Below are 19496 nucleotides of genomic sequence, written 5' to 3' on the forward strand. Positions count from 1 at the left end.
TCACCTCCACATGTCGCCCAGCACTCACCTCCACATGTCGCCCAGCACTCACCTCCACATGTCGCCCAGCACTCACCTCCACATGTCGCCCAGCACTCACCTCCACATGTCGCCCAGCACTCACCTCCACATGTCGCCCAGCACTCACCTCCACATGTCGCCCAGCACTCACCTCCACATGTCGCCCAGCACTCACCTCCACATGTCGCCCAGCACTCACCTCCACATGTCGCCCAGCACTCACCTCCACATGTCGCCCAGCACTCACCTCCACATGTCGCCCAGCACTCACCTCCACATGTCGCCCAGCACTCACCTCCACATGTCGCCCAGCACTCACCTCCACATGTCGCCTAGCACTCACCTCCACATGTCGTCCAGCACTCACCTCCACATGTCGCCCAGCACTCACCTCCACATGTCGCCCAGCACTCACCTCCACATGTCGCCCAGCACTCACCTCCACATGTCGCCCAGCACTCACCTCCACATGTCGCCCAGCACTCACCTTGTTTGACACAGGTCTTGTTCTTCAGCTGATAACCATGTGGACATTCACACTCAGTCTCTCCTGAAGATGAAGCCTCCTCCTTCACTCCCTCTGGACACAGACAAACTCTGCTGTTGTTGGCCTTGGGCAGACATAGGAGGCGGCAAGAGTTGGAAGTGCAGGCGTTCACTCCTATGTGGAAAGACATAAGCAGCTATTTTGTTGACCACCAGTACAGCAGATACAGCAGATACTCATTCGTATAAGGGCTCATGCACACGACCATATACCCTCTGAGACATACGGTCCGTGAGCGGGCCATATGTCCCGGAGCGGCATACATCATGCGCACGGGAGTGCACAGCATCATAGGTTACTATGATGCTGTGAGCATCGGGCAGCGTGCAGGGCTATTGTCCCACACTCATATTATCATATGAGTGCGGGACAATAGTCCCACGGGTTGCCCCAGCATCATAGTAACCTATGATGCTGTGCGCTCCCGTGCGCACGATGTATGCCGATCCGGGACATATGGCCCGCTCACGGATCGTTGTCTCAGAGGGCATGCGGTCGTGTGCATGGGCCCTAACTGATATAACAATTCTGCTAGTTGCTGTTGGATACAGCTGCAGACATCCCCTAGCATTATTAACAGGGTTGTTCAGCCCCAAAACCAATTTCAGTTATGGACCTAAAAGTGTGTAAATAAAGAAAAAAGGCCACTGACCTAGTCACCCTTTCAGTGCTGAACCTCCTATTGCTGTTCCTTCCAGTCTCTGCCGGTCTGGAAGTGTGACGTCACATGCACCTCAGCAGCCTTACACTGGCCTGAGTGGTGATATGTTCCTAAGTTGCACATGACCACAGAGGTACCTACAGTACCCCTGAAGCCCAAATAATCAATTGAAATAAGCTCCAGGATCTTTATTGTGTTAAATATGTCTATATTGGGGCTTCTCAATAGTGTTTTTTTTACTTGTGCCTTACTAGCCAGGCCTCACCAGTAAACAAATACTTTTGCACAGCACCAAACAAATACCAGTGTCACTGTTAGCCCCAACAGCACAAATCAAATACCACCACGTGGACCACATAATCAGTGATGGTCAGTTCGCAGTGTTCGTCCGCCGGGGGCCTTCATCGGGCTGTTCTCGGAAGTGCCTGCTCCCGGTGACTGCATTTGATTTCAGACCGGCTCCCTGCACAGGTAAAGGCTTACCTGTGCATCGCCGGACGGGTAAGTCTACTTTACTAAAGATGGCAGCCCGCATGTGTTTTCTGCTACAGTTCAGTACAAAGTACCTACACAGAAACTCCAAACAAACACCACAGTGTAGCACCACAGGCAGCAGCACTGTCCCCCTCCTACCTTTGCTGTACTGGAAGCAGCCCTGTTCCGTTTCCCACTACTTCCACACTGTCAGATGTACTGTCCCACTACTCCTTCACTGTCCCTCTCTCACCCTCCCTACACTGGTAGCAACATTATCCCCCTTGCTACATCAACATGGTATCTGAAGTTAGACACATGCAAAGATCACTTAACAGAGATTTTTTTTTTAACGTTACCTGTCCATTTCCCCTTATAGAAAATCTTCATATCCATGACTCCAGACAATCGACCAATCAGAACCTCTGCCTGAGCTCCGTTGTACTTCGAGGCCCTAAAGATGCTGAGTTGGGACCAGTCGTCCCAGTAGATTTGATTCTGTCAGAAGAAATAACAAGGGAATTAGTGTTCATAGGGTATCCAGTTACCTAGCAAAGTGAATATCCTATTCTCCCGCGTACCTTGAACACTGCTATTGCATATGGATGTGGAAGATTGTCCAAGACCACCTGTCTTTGTTGGCCATTGAAGTTGATCCTCTCTATCCGATCCATGTTGGCTTCAGTCCAGTAGATCCAGTTCTCATCCACAGAAATGCCATTTGGCCATTTAATGCCATCTGCAACCAAGTGCGTCACTCCTGATCCATCCATCTCACTCCTGTATATACCATGCCGTTCATCACCCCAGTCTGTCCAGAACATGAGCCTAAGAAGAGAAATGTGAGGGTCATTCTGGGTAAGCCCCATGCAGAAACATATATATGTTTGGTTAGCGTGGTTTTCCAGTCTTATTGGTATTTTAACTGGCCCCAGGAAAAACTAGATTTTCATTGGGGGACACAGAAACTGTGGGTATAGCTATGTCCTCTAGGAGGCGTTGACACTAGTAAAAGCTGTTAGCTCCTCCCCTGGCAGCTATACCCCCTCCAGCCTGGAGAGAGAGCTTCAGTTTGTGAGAAGCAAGTAAACCAACGAAAAAACGTGTAACAGCAACAATGCTAAGAACCGAACCAGGTTCTAACCAGCAACAGCCACAACTGTGGCCGAACAACAATACTGGGTGGGTGCTGTGTCCCCCAATAAAGAGCGAGAAAGGGATTTTACTGGTAAGTTTTACAAAAATCTCGTTTTCTCGCCCATATTCATTGGGGGACACAGAAACCGTGGGACGTCCGAGAACAGTCCACAGGGAGGGAAAACCACAGACCCATGGAGCAAGCGCTCCTGCAGGCAAGACCATGCGGCCCACGCAGCAACAGTCGATGCATAAGTATGCACCTGGTAATTTCTTGTGAACATGTGTAAGGAGGACCGGGAGCCACCTTACACAACTGTGCAGCCAAAGTGCGATTCCTCCGAGCCAAAGATGTGCCCAAGGTCGGAACCCTGCCTCAGGCACAGTATGCTTCAGAAAATGTAGACCGAATTTGGCGTGCCATTGCCACCTTGGAAGCCGCCAAACCCCTCCGAGGACCCTCCGGAATGACAAAAAGGGGATCCGTACGGCGGAAGGGACCGGAGGCTGTTAAACAGATCTTCAGAGCTCTGACAACGACCAATGGTGTAACTCCATTTCCTTAGGGTGAAGGAGATGGGCACAGTGAGGGAAGGACAATTTCCCCGTTAATATGGAAGTCAGAGACCCAGTTCGGAAGAACAGAAGGGACAGGCCAGCGAACCACCTGGACCCTATGAAGAACCAGGAAGAATTCTCTGCAGAGAGCGCCGCCAACTCAGACACCCGTCTGATGGAAGTGATAGTGACCAGAAAAAACTGCCTTCCAGGACAGGAGTCGGAAAAGGAAAACTCTCCCACAAGGGCTCCAGAGAACCTGAGAGTGCTGGAAAGGATAGAAGGCGACGACGTCTGACTCTGCAAGAACTAAGGGCTAGACCAAGGTCCAACCCTGATTGTAGAACAAAACCGTGAGGGAGAAAAACAAAGTGGCAGAACATTTTTCACTTCCACAGAAAATAGATCCTGGACGATGCAGGCCTGCGGATGACATCCGCCGAAAAAATCTCTTCGCCTAGAATGGCGGTCTTAATAGCCACGCCGGCAACAAAGAGGCCTAAAATACTAATGGAAGATCGGACTCTGCGAAGGAAGGACATCTCAGAGTGGCAGTGACCAGGACATCCGCTAGAAGGAGACGAGGTCGGCATACCACATGCGACGGCAATCCCCAGGGTGACTAGGATAGTCAGAATACCCTCCATCCTGATCTTCCGTAGAACTCTGGGTAGGAAGGGGAAGGGGGGAAAACGCAAGGAGGGAGAACCCTTAACAAGGAAATCAGGGCGTCCACGCCGCAAGCTGCCGGATCTCTGCTCGGGAGAGAAAAGGTAGGAAGCTTCCGAGAATAGCCTCGAAGCAAAGTCCACACGTCCAGGTTCAAACACCTTCCGCAGTCCAGGAATACAGAAGGAAGAGCCCGGCAGCCGTTTGTTCGGGGAAGAAGAAATAGACGGGTGTTCTGTACCAGGAATGGAACATCTTGGTGTGGGGAGTCTCACAGTCTACCCCCGAATGGGCGGTGGGAAGTATGATCACCAGAGGCTAGCGTGACCTAGACATTAGTGATGTGAAGAGAGGTAATATAAATATATACAGGTAACGCACCCAGGACCAATGGAAGGATTCACTTGCAAAAGAAGAGATGTGGAGCGCGCAACATCTCACCAGCCGGGTCCGAAACTCTAGAATAGAAGGCCACTAAAGAATACCCCGTGCAAATGCCGATGTAGCCAGGGATTAAGTGGCTGTGCCCAAACTCCGCCAAAGGAGGAAGTCAAGTAAGGGGAGCCACAACTGTATCGCTAGCCCATATTCCAGCAGAGGAGGGGGCCACACCGCAGAGGCCACCAATTCAGATCTAGAAAAATCTGCCACCTGACGAAGGAGCTGTGCAGTAACAACCATAGTATGCAGTGGTAACGCAAATACCACTCTTCCAGTGTAACGCAAATACCACTCTTATGTAGTGGTAACGCAAATACCACTCTTCCAGAAGCAGCCAGCGCCTGCCCCGTCGGCGCAAAACTAAAGGGAAGCCGTGAGGACATCCGTAGAAGCCATGGCACCATACTGCCCCAGTTAAGACCTAGCTTTAACACTTTACCTGGAAGGGCTCTGAACAGGAGCAACAGCAAGCTAGCGTCAGGATAGAACCCCCAGCTGAGGGGGGGGACTACAGAGTCAGTGAACACTCGACTCGCTGAAACTTACTCCCCAGAATATGCGCAATGGCAGATGCATTACGTATTGATGAGGACAATGTCCTGAATGACTGTAACCGAAGAGGCCCATGGAGAAGGGTGGTCTCTAGGACACAGAAGTGTGAGAGACAGAGGATGTCACAACCATGCTCCAAACCAGCACCGAAAGATAAGAAGGACACCAAGTGGAAACAGCGACCGTATCTACTGGCGGCACCCATACATTGCAGATGCAGAGCCCCCCCCCCCCCCCCCCCCCCCCAAAGAAGCTAAGGAATCTAGAGCTGTAGCGTAGATGAACTGTAGCAATCTAAGCTGCTCAGGTTTTCCCCTGTAAGTGGATCACTCGTGGAAGGGGAATGCAACAGGAAGCACGGTGATGGGAGAAAGACTAATGCATACGGCAGGGACAGAACCCAGTGGAGATGCAATGCCGCCACCTACAGAAGGGGGGATGCATACGTCCAGCACTAAACCTAGTGTAACTGTACTTAGTGCATCTACCGCAGGGGGCAGAACATAAGGCAAGCACTGTATCCGTAGTAGTGCAAGTACTCCGCCTATGGAAGGGGTGATGCCTACAAGTGCTGCCAGCGGAATTGGTCATCTTACGGCAGGAACAGAATGCAACGGTAGGGAGATTACGCCGTTTATGGAAGGGCAATGCATATGGCGAATCCAGTACCCTGTGAGAGTGCAATTACCCCACCAAGGAAGGGGTAATGCCTACAGTAAACACTGTAACCGGTGATAATGCCAGAACGCCATGTATAGAACAGGCCAATGCATACGGTACATACCGTACCCAGTGAAATGCAATACTGTCCCCTAAAAAGGGGGGAAACGCCCACTGGCGTCACTGAACAGCGCTCTAGCATTTAGTTCACCTATAATGCCTACGGTAGTATTGTATGCAGCAGTGCTGCAATACTCCACCTGAAGGAGGGGGTAATGCAGACGACAAGGACTGCTGGCTACCGTGGACGCAATCATAAGATTGCAATGGATTCGAGAGAGAGAGCCCGAATTACAATATCCCCCCCCCCCTTCCCCGGACCAAACCTCTCCAGGAATGGAGTGGTGTGTCTGAGCGAGACCGTAGGGAGGAAGGGGGGGTGCGGAGGTGGCCGAGGAGAATGTTCAGCTCTGGCCCTCTTACGCGCAGTTCAACCGTTTGAAAGCTTGCCTGTGGCGGCTGTAGGCCACGCAGGTGAAAATACATCAACCAAACTACCTAGAGGGTGGAGTGGGAACTAGAGGTCCGTCCACTGGAGTGCGTAGGCGGAGCTTGTATCAACCAAACGACCCCGGAGGATGGATGGGAACTTCCAGAGATTCAACACTGGATCGCGCAGGTGGAGGATCATCAACCAGACGACCCCGGAGGATGGAATGAGAACTTCCAGAGGTTCTGCGCTGGATGGCACAGGTGGGTTTGATAAACCAGACGACCCCGGAGGGTGGAATGGAAATTTCTGGAGGTTCTGCGCTGGATGACGCAGGTTGATTTGATCAACCAGACGACCCCGGAGGGTGGAATGGGAACTTCCAGAGGTTCTGCGCTGGATGGCGCAGGCGGATTTGATCAACCAGTCGACCCCGGAGGGTGGAATGGGAGCTTCCAAAGGTTCTGCGCTGGATGGCGCAGGTGGATTTGATCAACCAGAATACCCCGGAGGGTGGAATGGGAATACTCCGGCTGTCCTCCGTGGATCTGCGCAGGTGGAGGATTATCAACCAACGACCCTGGAGGGATGATAGGGAACTATGAGAGGTCCTCCTTTGTCTGGAGGTACCACACAGGGGGGGGGGCGGTGACGAGGCAGAGGGATGCAATACCGTCCCTGTTGGGGGGCCCTTATGAACGCACATCTACCTGTTTGTTTTTTTTGTTGTTGTTTTTTTAAGAAAACTAGGATGCCCAAACGACAAGTGGGCAGAGAGGCAGGAAGGGGTTAACTGTTTTAACTTACAGGCACCTTGTACTGAAGACAGAATCCTCAGAATATCTGGAGCAGGCTGCAGGAGGTGGCTGGCCAGAAGAGGTTACGCTGCCCTGAGGAAGGGGGGCGGGGTCAAAGCTTCAGGGGGAAGAGGGGTGAGTGGCGGGAATAATTTGCACCTGTCATTAACACCCTAGTGCCCTGACACCTGCGATCCTACCTAGGGGGGAGCCTCGCCGATCCCTTTTCTGTTTTTCCGCTGGTGCCTCCTATTGACACTAGAAAAAACTGAAGCTCTCTCTCCAGGCTGGAGGGGGTATAGCTGTCAGGGGAAGAGCTAACAGCTTTTACTAGTGTCAATGCCTCCTAGAGGACATAGCTATACCCACGGTTTCTGTGTCCCCCAATGAATATGGGCGAGAAAAAAAAAAAAACATACCCAGTTGCTCCCCGCTGCTCTATTCCAGCTCCCTGGCACGTCCCCAGCCTATAAACTACATGTAGATGAGGTCCTGAGCGCTGCTGCAGCCAATGATAAGCTTCAGCAGTGATGTGTCCCAATCAGCACGTGAACCAGCAGTGACGTGTTGCTTGCGGTCACGTCACTACTGAGGCCAGTCACTGACTGCAGCGGTGCACATGATCCCCATACAGAAGTGTATAGGCCGGAGACTGGAAGATTACGGAATGGAGCCAGGGTGACGGAAAGGAGCAGTGGGGAGCAGATGGGTATGATTATTTTCAGTAGGCTCAACACACTCTTGGGGCTAGTTTAAAAGACTAGTTAAAAAAACGCCCATAAGGATGGAAAATCCCTTTCAGTACACTGTAATTATGCTTTCTTAAAGCTGCTCCCATGGTTCCTCGTCTCAGGCTATGTACTGCTGTTTCCTGATAATCTTTTTCTCACTGGTTATTTACTTGTAGTTTATAATTACCTCGCCATACACTAAGCTCCAGCTGCTTCAGCAGTTGAACTAGCAGAGCCGCAGTGTAAGGCCTCTTTCACACAACCGTTTTTTTTTTCCCCGTTTACGGGCTGTTTTTTGCATTCTGTATACGGTACCATTCATTTCAATAGTTCCGCAAAAAAACGGAATGTACTCCATAAACATTCCCTTTCCACATTTCTGTTCCGTTGAAAGATAGAACATGTCCTATTATTGCCCGCAAATCACGTTCCGCGGCTCCATTCAAGTCAATGCATTCCCCCAAAAAACGGAACACATACGCAATGTACTCCGTATGTCTTCCGTATCCGTTCCATTTTTGCGGAACCATCTTTTGAAAATGTTATGCCCAGCCCAATTTTTTCTATGTAATTACTGTATATTGTATATGCCATACGGAAAAACGGAACAGAAACAAGAGACGGAACTTACGGATCTGTGAAAAACGGACCGCAAAATACTGAAAAAGCCATACGGTCGTGAGCAAGAGGCCTAAAGCATAAGGGAGAGACAGAGAACCATTCTAAGCCTCTAATGACATAGAAGGTGAATTTTTAGCCTGAGCTCCAAGCATAAGAGAGCAACACAACAGCAGCCTTTTTTTTTCTTCTAAACAACAAACAACTGTATGAACCATGTTTTTTTCCTGCTGTTTTTCCCTTATAGAGAAGGAGATGTCAAAATGCCCAAAAAATAAAAATAAAAATGCAGGAGACTTCAAAACCGCCAAAGATCCAGGCTGACCTGCTTGACAAAGGCTATCACTAAGGCTACTTTCACACTTGCGTTTGGGGCTCTGCTTGTGTGTTCCGTTTGAAGGCTCTCACAAGCGGCCCCGAACGGATCCGTACTGCCCTAATGCATTCTGAGTGGATGCGGATCCGCTCAGAATACATCAGTCTGGCACCGTTTGTCCTCCGCTCCGCTCAGCAGGCGGACACCTGAACGCAGCTTGCAGCGTTCGGGTGTCCGCCTGGCCGTGCGGAGGCAAACAGATCCGTACAGACTTACAATGTAAGTCAATGGGGACGGATCAGTTTGAAGTTGCTACAATATGGCTCAATTTTCAAACGGATCCGTCCCCCATTGACTTTCAATGTAAGTCAAAACAGACTCATTTGCATTATGATGAACAAAAAAATAAAAATAAATTTTTGTTCATGGTAATGCAAACGGATCCGTTCTGAACGGATCTAAGCGTTTGCATTATAGGTGCGGATCCGTCTGTGCAGATACCAGACGGATCCGCACCTAAACGCAGGTGTGAAAGTAGCCTTAGCCGAAACGTTGCATCTGGAATAAATTCCAATTCTTTGGACGTGCTTTTTCTCATTTTTTGACTTAAAGGGCATCTGTCAGTAGATTTGAACCTATGATACTGGCTGACCTGCTGCATGTGTGCTTGTCAGCAGAAGGCATCTGTGTTGACTACTAAAAAAAAAATGTAGTTTTAATATATGCATATGAGCCTCTTAGACCAACCGGGGCGTTGCAATTACACCTAGAGACTCAGCTCTCTCTGCAACTGCCACGCCTTCTGCACTTTGATTGACATAACCATGCAGCGTAAACATCATCACGCCTGGACTTGTCAATCAAGTTGGAGAGGATGCAGAAGTTGCAGAGAGAGCAGAGCCTATAGGTATAACGGCAACGCACCTGTTGCTTCTAGAGGCTCATCTATACTAATAAAAGCCCTGTGTACGTGCTCAGGGCTGTTGTCCGTGCGTGTGTGCCGATTAGTGAAGTGCGCATGCGCAGCGCACAAACCAATCAGCACACACTCCACACACACAGCAGGGTGCGTGTGTGCCGATTATATACCATCGGATCTGAGTTTTCTCCAATCCGATGGTATATTTTAACTTGAAGCGTCCCCATCACCATGGGAACGCCTCTATGTTAGAATATACCATCGGATTTGAGTTAGATCGTGAAAACTCAGATCCGACAGTATATTCTAACACAGAGGCATTCCCATAGTGATGGGGACGCTTCAAGTTAGAATATACTAAGAACTGTGTACACGACTGCCCCCTGCTGCCTGGCAGCACCCGATCTCTTACAGGGGGCTGTGATCCGCACAATTAACCCCTCCCTCACCAGTTTTAAATTCATTGGTGGCCAGTGCGGCCTCCCCTCTCCCCCCCCCCCCCCTAATTAAAATCCCCCCCCCCCCCCATCATTGGTGGCAGCGGAGAGTTCTGATCGGAGTCCCAGTTTAATCGCTGGGGCTCCGATCGGTTACAATGACAGCCAGGACGCTACTGCAGTCCTGGTTGCCATGGTTACTTAGCAATTTTAGAAGCATTATACTTACCTGCGCTGTCTGTGGCCGGCCGGGCGCTCCTCCTACTGGTAAGTGACAGGTCTGTGCTATAAGCAATGCGCCGCACAGACCTTTCACTTACCAGTAAGAGGAGCGACCGGCCAGCCACAGACAGTGCAGGTAAGTATAAGCTAAGTAACCATGGCAGCCAGGACTGCAGTAGCGTCCTGGCTACCATGGTAACCGATCGGAGCCCCAGCGATTAAACTGGGACTCCGATCGGAAATGCTGCTCTGCTGCCACCAATGATGGGGGGGGGAGGGGGGTTGTTAGCCTGTGGCCACTGCCACCAATGCTTTTAATACTGGGGAGGGAGGGAGGGGGTCCGCACTGGCCACATATTGCTTTTAATACTGGGGAGGGAGGGAGGGGGTCCGCACTGGCCACATATTGCTTTTAATACTGGGGAGGGAGGGGGGCCGCACTGGCCACCAATGCTTTTAATACTGGGGAGTGGGGAGGGAGGGGGGGTCGCACTGGCCACCAATGCTTTTAATACTGGGGAGGGAGGGAGGGGGGGGCCGCACTGGCCACCAATGCTTTTAATACTGGGGAAGGAGGGGGGTCTGGCCCCTGCTGCCTGGCAACACCCTTACAGGGGGCTGAGATCCACACAATTAACCCCTCAGGTGTGGCACCTGAGGGGTTAATTGTGCTGATCACAGCCCCCTGTAAGGGATCGGGTGCTGCCAGGCAGCAGGAGGCAGTCATGTACACAGTTCTTAGTATATTCTAATTTGAAGCGTCCCCATCACCATGGTAACGCCTTTGTGTTAGAATATACTGTCGGATCTGAGTTTTCACGATAGTGAAAACTCAGATCTGAAAAAGTTGTTATGCAGACGGATCCGCAGTGAACGGATACCATTGTTTGCATTTATAGGTACGGATCCGTCTGAGCAGATACCAGACGCTAGGTGTGAAAGTAGCCTAAAATAGGGACTCCTGACTTTACATTGAAAGTCAATGGGGGACGGATCCGTTTACAATTGCATAACAGTGCGTCATCCACAGATCCCCCATAACAGTGCCATCCACAGATCCCCCCATAACAGTGCCATCCACAGATCCCCCCATAACAGTGCCATCCACAGATCCCCCCATAACAGTGCCATCCACAGATCCCCCCATAACAGTGCCATCCACAGATCCCCCCATAACAGTGCCATCCACAGATCCCCCCATAACAGTGCCATCCACAGATCCCCCCATAACAGTGTCATCCACAGATCCCCCCCATAACAGTGTCATTCACAGATCCCCCCATAACAGTGCCATCCACAGATCCCCCCATAACAGTGCCATCCACAGATTCCCCCATAACAGTGCCACCCACAGATCCCCCATAACAGTGTCATCCACAGATCCCCCCATAACAGTGCCATGAACAGATCCCCCATAACAGTGCCATCCACAGATCCCCCTATAACAGTGCCATCCACAGATCCCCCCCATAACAGTGCCATCCACAGATCCCCCATAACAGTGCCATCCACAGATCCCCCAATAACAGTACCATTCACAGATACCCCCATAACAGTGTGCCATCCACAGATCCCCTTCATAACAGTGCCATCCACAGATCCCCCATAACAGTGCCATCCACAGATCCCCTATCACAGTGCCAGCACTACTGTTCTAGCGCCCGTTATTGTAACGGGCTTAATGTCTAGTTTGTATATATTAAAGCATAATTTTTCTCAGCAATGAGGGCACATATGAACATGGAACCAACACAGATGCCTTCAGCTGCCAAGTACTCATGTAACAGGTCAGCCAGTTTCATAGGTACAAATCCGCTGACAGATGCCCTTTAATTTACAGAAACACCAGTAGCATATTTCATATTTACATTTCATATTTCCCATAAACAAGATAAAATCCAGAGCTGGCATTTTACAGCATAAAAAAATAAAAAACGTACCAAAAACCGCAGGTGCAAAAAATGACACTAAAACTGAAAAGTGCACTAAAACCTGAGTGGGAACCCACCCTAAGTGAAGGTATGACTACTCCATAATCAGCAAGACTAAGCACAGTGCCCTTTCTTTGACTTTTGGTATAATGATTCAGGATTTTGTGGCCTTCAGAAGGTTTGAGCTCATTCTCTCTCATCTATGACATGCAACGCTGGTAATGAGGCAAGTCCAGTATTTTAGTCATTCACAATCCCACTGAAGTTAAACATTATAATCATGTCATTATGATGTGGCTTTCACTGTGGGATTGTAAGTAAATACACTTAGAGGGCTTCAGCTGAGAGCGGACTGTGGACTGCTGCCTCCAGCAACAAAGCTCTTTCCAAGCAAACCACACCGAGAAAACAGGAAGCCTCTGATATTCCTTTTAATCGTCTCTCGAAACTGGTTAAATGACCTACTGATGAAGCTGGTGTGCGCGAAACGCGCCTCGAGGTATCTGCTGGTCCCCTGGACACATAACCTCTGATCATGTAATAAAGGCCCATAGCTGGCGGTGGATCCTCCGGAGTTATGTAGAGGCGCCGGCATCCAGCGCCAGTCCTAAATGTAAGACAGCTTCCTTGCTCTCTTACATTTAGACAATTTTTTACGCCTAAAACAGCCACGGACACAATTTTAGAACTAACTTAGGCATATTTCAGCTTAGTAAATGACCCCCATATTGTTTACTTTGGAGCCTGGTAAGACACTTGTGGAAGGTAATATAGGGACGCCTCCCTTGGGTAGTTTATAGTGATGACCATATGGGAGCTCCTGATTAGTATTAATATTTTGTTTTGATCTATTGTATCCTACCTGTGGTTATATGACATGTGGTACATCTTACTGGAGGTTATATGACATGTGGTACATCTTATTGGAGGTTATATGACATGTGGTGCCTCTTATTGGAGGTTATATGACATGTGGTGCCTCTTACTGGAGATAATATGACATGTGGTACATCTTATTGGAGGTTATATGACATGTGGTACATCTTATTGGAGGTTATATGACATGTGGTGCCTCTTATTGGAGGTTATATGACATGTGGTACATCTTATTGGAGGTTTTATGACATGTGGTACATCTTATTGGAGGTTTTATGACATGTGGTACATCTTATTGGAGGTTATATGACATGTGGTACATCTTATTGGAGGTTATATGACATGTGGTACATCTTATTGGAGGTTATATGACATGTGGTGCCTCTTATTGGAGGTTATATGACATGTGGTGCCTCTTATTGGAGGTTATATGACATGTGGTGCCTCTTATTGGAGGTTATATGACATGTGGTACATCTTATTGGAGGTTTTATGACATGTGGTGCCTCTTATTGGAGGCTATATGACATGTGGTGCCTCTTACTGGAGGTTATATGACATGTGGTGCCTCTTATTGGAGGTTATATGACATGTGGTGACTCTTTTTGGAGGTTATATGACTTGTGGGCCTAGTACTCGGGATTACACTTTTGGTCACCTTAACCATTGTTTAATCTGCCTCTATTATGTTTTTCTAATAGTTTTTGTTTGATTTTATTCTTAATAAAACTTTATGTTCCAGTATATACTGCTTCTCATCATGGGTATCATCATATGTTCCCTTGGGAGCAATTTTGTAGGTATTATTGATATATTGAGATGCCCGTATTACTGTTTGAGGCTTGTTCGTTGTATTTAATGGAAGAATCTCACAGTGAACTCATCCCCTACGGGGCCAGGGTCAGCACCTGGCAAAGTTGGGGTTCCCTGCACTAGGGGAAACTTGGAGCACAATTCGAGTTATGCTACTCAAAGGTTCCAGGCTACCAAGTTGTGACATCATGGGGAGTGATGAAGTAAACCCAAAAAACATGTTGTCTAACCCCTCATGTACCCCATGTGAAGAAGCTAGGCTGTACTCTTGAGTGCTCAGAATGTATGATACTCCATTTACTTTCATGGGATGTCATGTAATGCAAAATGTCCTCTGTACGGGAAACAACCGATTGTGCAGTGACCCATCTATATCTCTACTAACCCTTCCTTGGGGACCAAAGCAAGAGCTCGGGGCCGCTCCAGAATGGTGGAGTTGAGAATAGTCAGACGTAAGTCTCCATCAGGGTTCGCAACCTACAAAACAGAAATCAAGTTAGTAAGCTCATGAAGTATCTATATGAATATATCATTGGGTTTATGATCAGAAGCATCACTGAAAACATTTGCAATGTGCTTTGCTCACAGGGACTCAAAGCGCATGGATAGTTGTTCCCAGGCGACTCCCTGGGAAGTCAAGGGCTGCCAAATAGGCGCTGGACCCCAACAAACACACACTAGGGTCAATTTCAAAGGAAGCCAATGGGCCAGATTTATCATTAGCTCAGGTCAGAATAATGGAGTGAAAAAGTCCCAAAAAAAGTCCCAAACGCTAAAACTGCACACAAATTTGCGACTTTTTTCTGCTCTGCACTATGCGCGCCAGTTTTCTGAAATGGACGTGTTTTCTTATGTAAATGAATCTCTAGACAGATTTACTATTGGGACTATTTAAAAAGTCGCAAAAAAGTTGCAATTTCACTACAGTGAGGACCATGCTTATCTTATGAGACTTTTCAATAGAACATGCGACTTTTTCATAAAAACGTGCGACTTTTTCATAAAAACTTGCAACTTTTGTAAAGCTGCTTACTGACGGATAAACTGCTACCGTCAAACCACATTTATTACAGTCTTAAAGGGCCGATCATAAATCTGAATTGGCTAAAACTGACTTTAGCCATATGTTAAAGTGGAGTGAGCTGTCAGAGTCATCATAAATCTGGCCCAATGTATCTATTTGTATAATTTTGGAGTGTGGTCAGAATCTGGAGTACCCGGAGGAAACCCACATAAACACGGGGAGAACATACATATTCCATGCAGATGTTGTACCTGGTTGAATTCAAACCCAAGACCCCAGTGTTAACCCACTGTACTTGATTATCAGTTACTATCACAGTATTGGAAACAGTCAGCAAGCATGTGGACACACACTATCTAACAGCTTAGCTGAGCTCCTAGAATGTGTGTGGGGGGAGGGTGTAGTTACTTTTCCTACTTCAGATAACAATGTAAAGTCTGGTGTAAAGATGATACTTCCCAGAATGCAAATCACAAGAGCAAGCTCTGTGCAGACTCTGAACAAACAGGGAATGCTGGGAGATTTCAGGCAGCAGAATTATGAATGCAGCTCTGTAGTATTATACAGGCTGTAACCCAGGATCAATACTAGTAGAAAAAAAAAACTCAGTAGTAGTGTCCTTTATTCACCAATGCAACGTTTCAGTCCTCTTAGGCCCCTTTCACACGGGGGCGAGTTTTCCGTGCGGGTGCGATGCGTGAGTTGAACGTATTGCACCCGCACTGAATCCTGACCCATTCATTTCTATGGGGCTGTGCACATGAGCGGTGATTTTCACGCATCACTTGTGCGTTGAGTGAAAATCGCAGCATGCTCTATATTGTCCGATTTTCACGCGACGCAGGCCCCATAGAAGTGAATGGGAAGCGTGAAAATCGCATAGCATCCGCAAGCAAGTACGGATGCGGTGCGATTTTCACGCACGGTTGCTAGGAGACGATCGGGATGGAGACCCGATCATTATTATATTCCCTTATAACATGGTTATAAGGGAAAATAATAGCATTCTGAATACAGAATGCATAGTAAAACAGCGCTAGAGGGGTTAAAAAAAATAAATAAATAAATTTAACTCACCTTAGTCCACTTGATCGCGAAGCCAGCATCTCCTTGTGTCTCCTCTGCGCTGAACAGGACCTGGGGTGAGCTGCTGCATTAAATACCGGTTAAGGACCTTTGATGACGTCACTCCGGTCATCACATGGTCTTTTACCATGGTGAATCACTATGGTAAAAGATCATGTGACGTACCATGTGATGACCGGAGTGACGTCATCAAAGGTCCTTAACCGGTATTTAATGCAGCAGCTCACCCCAGGTCCTGTTCAGCGCAAAGGAGATGCCGGCTTCGCGATCAAGTGGACTAAGGTGAGTTAAATTATTTTTTATTTTATTTTTTAACCCCTCCAGCGCTATTTTACTATGCATTCTGTATTCAGAATGCTATTATTTTCCCTTATAACCATGTTATAAGGGAAAATAATACAATCTTCAGAACATCAATCCCAAGCCCGAACTTCTGTGAAGAAGTTCGGGTTTGGGTACCAAACATGTGCGATTTTTCTCACGCGAGTGCAACGCATGGCAATGTTTTGCACTCGCGCTGAAAAATCGCGCATTTTCCCGCAACGCACCCGGCTCTTATCCGGGCAAAAAAACTGACGCCCGTGTGAAAGAGGCCTTACTGGGACTTCTCAATTGATGGTTCAATACTAGACACATAGTGTAATGTATTAACAAAGATTCTACCCCTTTAACAAGTGCAGCAGGCAAGTAGTTCATGCTCACTGTTGTACATGTACTTGGTAGTGATGGTGCCAGCTGAGGAGTTGCCATCAGCAGCGGGTGCCAACTGCAACAAACAGCTGACACCCTGCTGCAATACTCGGGATTGGAGATAGTTCCTGGGCCTTTAATCCCTTACATACACTGGACAACAGCGACCACAGTATTTAAGGGGTGTGCCACAGTGTGAGACACCATCATCACCCCCTTCCACACACAATCTCGGGGTGTCAACAGGTCGTCATGTTAAACTTGTTATATGCTATCAAAATTAGGGCCTAAAGGGTTTTTCAAAATAGGTCAATGGATAGGTCATAATTATCTGATCGGTAGGGTCCAACACCCAGGACCCCCACCGATCAGCTGTTTGAGAAGGCAGCGGCGCTCCTGTAAGCGCCACGGCCTTCTCACAGCTTTCAGTAGGCCAGTGATGGCACGTTCATCGGTCCCATGGCCTAGGAGCAGCTCAGCATCCTACATCTGAATGGGGCTGAGCTACAGTAACAAGCACAGTCACTATACAATGTTTGGCGCTGTGCTTGCTAAGCACGGAACGCAAAACACTGAAAAAGCCATACGGTCGTGTGAAAGAGGCCTAACAGGTTACCCAATCTCAGAGCGCGGATCCCGCTTCCGAACTGCTCAAATGCCGTGGATCCCATTTGACCACGGCATCTGAGGGGTGAAATGTATGTGATCAGCCTTATGGCTGTTGTTTGAAACAGCAGAAACCAGGCGGCCATGGCGCCCCCTGGCACGCGCAAATAGGCACCATGTCTAAAGACGCGACTTGCGCAGTACATATACGGTGGAGGTCACAAAGGGGTTAACATGATAATAAAAACACATTGAACAGTAAAAAGCTAAAGAAACAATGCCAGGATAGCTATTTTTTTCTGGTCACATTGCTTCCAAAAATAAATACCGGTATGTAATAAAAAGTGATCAAAAAGTAGTATGTACCACAGAATGACACAACTGAAAACTACAGCTCATCCTTCAAAAAAAACAAGCCCTGACACAACGATTAAGATATCAAACAGTTATGGCTCTCAGAATATAGAAACATAAAAAAACTAATGATTTTCTGCAAAAAATAATTTTAATTTGGTATAGTCATAAGGCCCCATGCACATTTCAAAGGGGCCACAAAAAAAAGGGGACAGCGCACCGTGTGCTGTTTGCATTCGTATGCCCATTTCACAAAAAACGTAGAACATTCATATTCTTGTAAATGTTGTAGACATTATCAGCCATTTTTAAAATAGGGTGGGACGTGTGAAAGGAGAATGCACGTAGCTGGTATCCGTGTTTTGTGGATTTGTGGACCGCAAAATGGACACGGTCATGTACATGGGGCCTAATTGTACTGACCTGCAAAATAAAGGTAATATTTTTTATGCTGCCGGATGAACAGCCCAAAAGTTAAAAAGTAATAAAATGCTGGACTGTTTTTTCTTTATTCGTCCAGAAAGAGTTCATTTAGTCAGTATACACACTCAAAATGGTGCCAAATCATCCCACAAAAAACAAGCCCTCATACAGCTACATTGACAGAAAAAAAAATATATATATGGCTTTTAGAACATAACAAAAAAAAAAAAACATCCAAATGCCTAAAATAGGTTAAACAGCTCAAACCTAGGAGCCCAATTTGCCTAAATGCCTTTTGCAAATATATACACAGTAACTGTCATTTTGTACCTCGATTTTTTTTATTCCAGCATCAACCCAATAAAGCAACTGGCTTAAGGGGTCAAACGACAAGGACTCCACAGTCTCCAGTCCACTTCTGACGAGGACTTCTTGCCCGGAGCTGCCATTCAGACAGAGTCGCTGCAAGAATGCAAAGGAATGGTAACTATCACAATGATCCATCCCGGGACTGTGCATCCTGTGACAAAGGGCAGTGTGGAGCTGTTACCTGTATGATGTCCAGGGTGACGTCAGCCCAATATAAACAGTTACTTTCATAGTCAAAGTCCAAGGCTACAGCCCCTCGCAGACCCTTCAGTGGCAGCTCTTCAGTGACTCCGGAGGACAGGTCATGCCGGTATATGGCATTCCTCATGGCATACAAGATGAACTCATTCTCCTCTTAAGGGTGATAGACAAAATGGGACATAGGTGAGAAGATGATGACGTGTGACCCCAAGCAGCACAGGTCACGTAATAAGAAGATACTGCAGGATCTTCCATGTACAAAGACAATTACGCTGGGTTCAGACCTGAGCGTTCTGAAAGGAGCGCTCTGTATGCGCGATTGTACCGGCGTTTGCAATCGCGCATACAGAGACAAGCGAACGCCCATTGTCGCGCGTTCCCGAAAGTCTATGTACAAGACGCCCCAAAGAAGCTCATGTACTTCTTGGGGCGTCGGGCGTTTTACAGCGCGATCGTACACGCTGTAAAACGCCCAGGTGAGAACCATGCCGATAGGGAAGCATTGGTTTCTCCTTGTTGAGTGTTTTACAGCGCGTAGGAACGCGCTGTAAAATGCTCAGGTGTGAACCCAGCCATAGGCCGGGTTTACATGATGTGGCTGCTGTGTGCTGCCTGATCTCTGCCCAACCAATGGCTGCACAATTCTGAGGGAATAACTGAGGTGTTCCCTTCAAAACTATCCAGCCACTGGCCAGTGCAGGGTAAGTCCAGCCTTAGGCCTCTTTCACAAGGGCGTCATATTTTTGGCCCGGATAAGAGGCGTGTGCGTTGCGGGAAAATGCGCGATTTTTCTGCGCGAGTGCAAAACATTGTCATGCGTTTTGCACTCGCGTGAGAAAAATCGCGCATGTTTGGTACCCACAATTACTACTA

The 19496-nt window shown here is 47.9% G+C and overlaps 1 protein-coding gene across 1 annotated transcript in view; it reads right to left on the reverse strand.

Moving 5' to 3' along the window:
- Positions 1-18772, reverse strand: part of SORL1 (sortilin related receptor 1) — a 101311-nt gene extending 82539 nt beyond the window's left edge. Inside the window, exons 1-6 of the mRNA XM_044281795.1 lie at positions 18604-18772; positions 18384-18515; positions 14256-14347; positions 2285-2531; positions 2063-2201; positions 509-682 (exon numbers count right to left, since the gene is read on the reverse strand). Of these exons, the coding sequence (XP_044137730.1) occupies positions 509-682; positions 2063-2201; positions 2285-2531; positions 14256-14347; positions 18384-18515; positions 18604-18750 (931 nt within the window). The 5' untranslated portion in view covers positions 18751-18772. The remainder of the gene's footprint in view (positions 1-508; positions 683-2062; positions 2202-2284; positions 2532-14255; positions 14348-18383; positions 18516-18603) is intronic.
- Positions 18773-19496: the final 724 nt, after the last annotated feature.

This window comes from Bufo gargarizans, chromosome 2 (assembly GCF_014858855.1).
Source record: "Bufo gargarizans isolate SCDJY-AF-19 chromosome 2, ASM1485885v1, whole genome shotgun sequence".
NCBI lineage: Eukaryota > Metazoa > Chordata > Amphibia > Anura > Bufonidae > Bufo > Bufo gargarizans.